The sequence below is a fragment of the Pediculus humanus genome, genomic scaffold (genome assembly GCF_000006295.1).
Source record: "Pediculus humanus corporis 1103172108257 genomic scaffold, whole genome shotgun sequence".
NCBI lineage: Eukaryota > Metazoa > Arthropoda > Insecta > Psocodea > Pediculidae > Pediculus > Pediculus humanus.
In genome coordinates this window covers 70,323-73,248 of record NW_002987826.1, presented here as the reverse complement: position 1 = coordinate 73,248, position 2,926 = coordinate 70,323, and the positions used below count along the sequence as shown (strand labels likewise).

General features: G+C 22.7%; 1 protein-coding gene across 1 annotated transcript; it reads left to right on the top strand.

Annotated features, from left to right (window-relative positions):
• Positions 1 to 1,259: 1,259 nt before the first annotated feature.
• On the top strand, positions 1,260 to 2,195 carry Phum_PHUM486730 (Ribosomal protein L11 methyltransferase, putative; the record flags this gene model as incomplete). Its single annotated transcript, XM_002430436.1, has 2 exons — positions 1,260 to 1,531; positions 1,685 to 2,195. 2 exons carry the CDS (start codon positions 1,260 to 1,262, stop codon positions 2,193 to 2,195), a joined length of 783 nt encoding a protein of 260 aa, XP_002430481.1.
• Between the last annotated feature and the right edge of the window lie 731 nt (positions 2,196 to 2,926).

Genomic DNA, 2,926 nt, shown 5'->3' with positions numbered 1-2,926 from the left:
TTAGAAGAAAACGCCTGTGATTTCGTACGGAGTTAATTGCACCTGGAAACAAAAAAAATAAATAAATAAATAAATTTACAAAAGGGGATAAGAAGGAAAAAGTCATTGAAGGGAAAAACAGAAACAGAAACATATCGCAAAGCAGTCACAGTATCGGTCAACAGGTTATTTATATTCGCGTCAACAGCATTCCTATTTATAACTTTTATTTGTAAAAAAAAAAAAAATTTTTTTTTCTTTTTTAAAGTGTGTGCTAATTTGTAAAAAAAAAAAAATAAGAAAAAGGGAAAAGAACGTAAAGCTCAGATCACGATCGCCTTGTGATGTGTTTATATTATTTACAAAAAAATAACATGTGCTCATTTGAAAAAGTGTTAAAATCACAAAAAAAATAAATAAATGATACGTGAAAGGGATTAAATAATAATAATGATGATGATGATGATAATAAAAATAAATATAATAGTAATAGTACTAAGGGAAAACTCCCTTTTTTCATTTGTTAAATTGTAGAAAATGTAAATTGTCACATTATTTATTTTTTTTTTTTTTTATTTTTTAAACTTACATTTTTTTTTTGATAATGTTGTAAATAAACATTGTCTTCTCTCTTTCTCTCTCTTTTACTCTATCTTTCTCTTTATCTTTCTCTCCAAAAGATTATTTTGTCATCATTATAAAAAAATAAATAATATTAATAAATAAGGGGAATAAGAAAAAAAAATCTAGAACAAATAAATGGTGGTAATAATGTAAATTAATTAATTTTTTTTTTTTTAAATAATATTATTATTTAGTTATCAATTTTCGATGCTTTTTTTTTTTGTAAAAAACAAAAATTCGTTAATGCTTAGGGAAAATAATAATAATTTTTTTTTTTAAATTTGTTGATTAAAAAAAAAAATGTGTATATATTTAAATATACATACATAATTTTAATGAAGTACTTTAAAAATATAATAATGTGATATAATGATAAATAAATAAAATTACGTCAGAAATTATTTTTTAATAATTTTTTTTTCTTTCTTACAGTAATTTATCAATTGTTAAACATTGTAGAAAAACTGTTAGAATGACGCCATTTTTATTTTTTTTAATAACTTATGTTTGCCAACTGTTTTTTAAAGTTGGCAATACATTTGAACTTTTTCGGAATGGCGTAAAAATTTTGAAGAGTAGAACCATCATTTTAAATATGAAATTTAATTTTATTTAAATAGATATTAAATGAGGTTGATAGGCGTAATTAACAAATTATGTTTTTAAATAAGTTTTTAGGAAGAACACATCGTAATTATTACAAATGGAAAGAAAACATTTATAAATTTCATTATCGTTTCAAAAATACTTGTTACGACGAGTTGATATATAAAAATACAGTTTTAACGACGGATCATTTGACTCCAGAAATAAAATTAAGATTGATTACACCTGAATGTTCGTTGTGGCATGCAAATCCAAAAGAATCGAAATTTCCTGATGATCCATTTTGGGGAATTTATTGGCCTGGAGGACAAGCCTTAACAAGGTTATTCCATTAGTTTTTAATTTTATCTTTATTAGATACAATAGTATTTCTCTTTTATTAAATTTATTTACAACGTTTTTATTTTAAAAATACTGTCCTTTTATTCAATTATTGTAAATCAATTTTATTTGCTATTTTATAATTAATTTTTAGGTTTGTGTTAGATAATAAAAATTTAATAAAAGATAAAAATATTATAGATGTTGGTTCTGGTTGTGGAGCATCAGCAATAGCTGCCGTTAAATCAGGTGCTGAATTTGTTTTAGCCAATGATATTGATATTGTTAGTTTAGCTGCCATAAATATCAATTCAAAACTTAACAATGTTGAATTGTTCACTTCGAACAAAGATTTAATAGGTAAAGAAATCGACAAGTTAAATTTGATTGAGGAAATGTATGGAAAACATGTTAAATGGGATATCATATTGATTGGAGACTTGTTTTACGACAGTGACATATCATCTAAATTATTTCTCTGGTTCATTGATTTAATTGAAAAGGGTAAAACAATTTTGATTGGAGATCCCGGTAGACATGGTTTGAATGTGATAAATGAAATCAACTTAAAATGCAAACTTACCAAATTAACTGAATATCATTTTCAAAATATCGAACATAATGGATTTCCAAATGCAGGAGTTTATAAAGTTGAAAAATTATGATCTTTATTACTGTTATCGATAAAAAGGTAAAAGTTTATTTTAACTCATTATGATTTTTGTTTTTTTTATGTTAGGTTTTATAAAGAAAAAATGTAGTTTATTTTTTATTAATATTAATATTATAATAATAAAAATATAATAATTAATTTAAAATTTTTAAAACAGAGATTTAAATATTCATTTACAAAAATATCGAGTACACCTTAACATTAATGAATTTACATCATTTTCATTTAATTTAATTTTATATATATATTATTTTTAGGGTACATGAAATCAGAGATCGTCGCACTTTGCATGCATTTTTTGTATAAAAAAAGAAAGAAATATGTAGTAGACAAGGATGAAAAAAAATCAAGTGAAAGTAATTTTTTTATTTATTTATTCTTTATTTATTTATATTGATGGTATTTTATCCATGACCTCTTTGTCATCTTTGACAATTTTTCAATCAATTTTTTTTGGTCTTTTATTATTGTCGCCAACTGGTTTTTTTTTTATATTATTATTATTATTTTATAAAATTCTTCCTCGTAAATAATATTATTACATAAAAAAAAATTAAATTATAATTTTTTGAAGGTTTTTTTTTTTCATTCTTGAACTGCAAACACAATCGGATGGCCAAAAAAAAAAAAAAACAAGTTATAAATTAACACATTCGTTTATTTGTTTGTTTTGTTTGTTTTATGTTTGTTGGTGACCCCCCTATCGCAAGAAAATTTGCAATC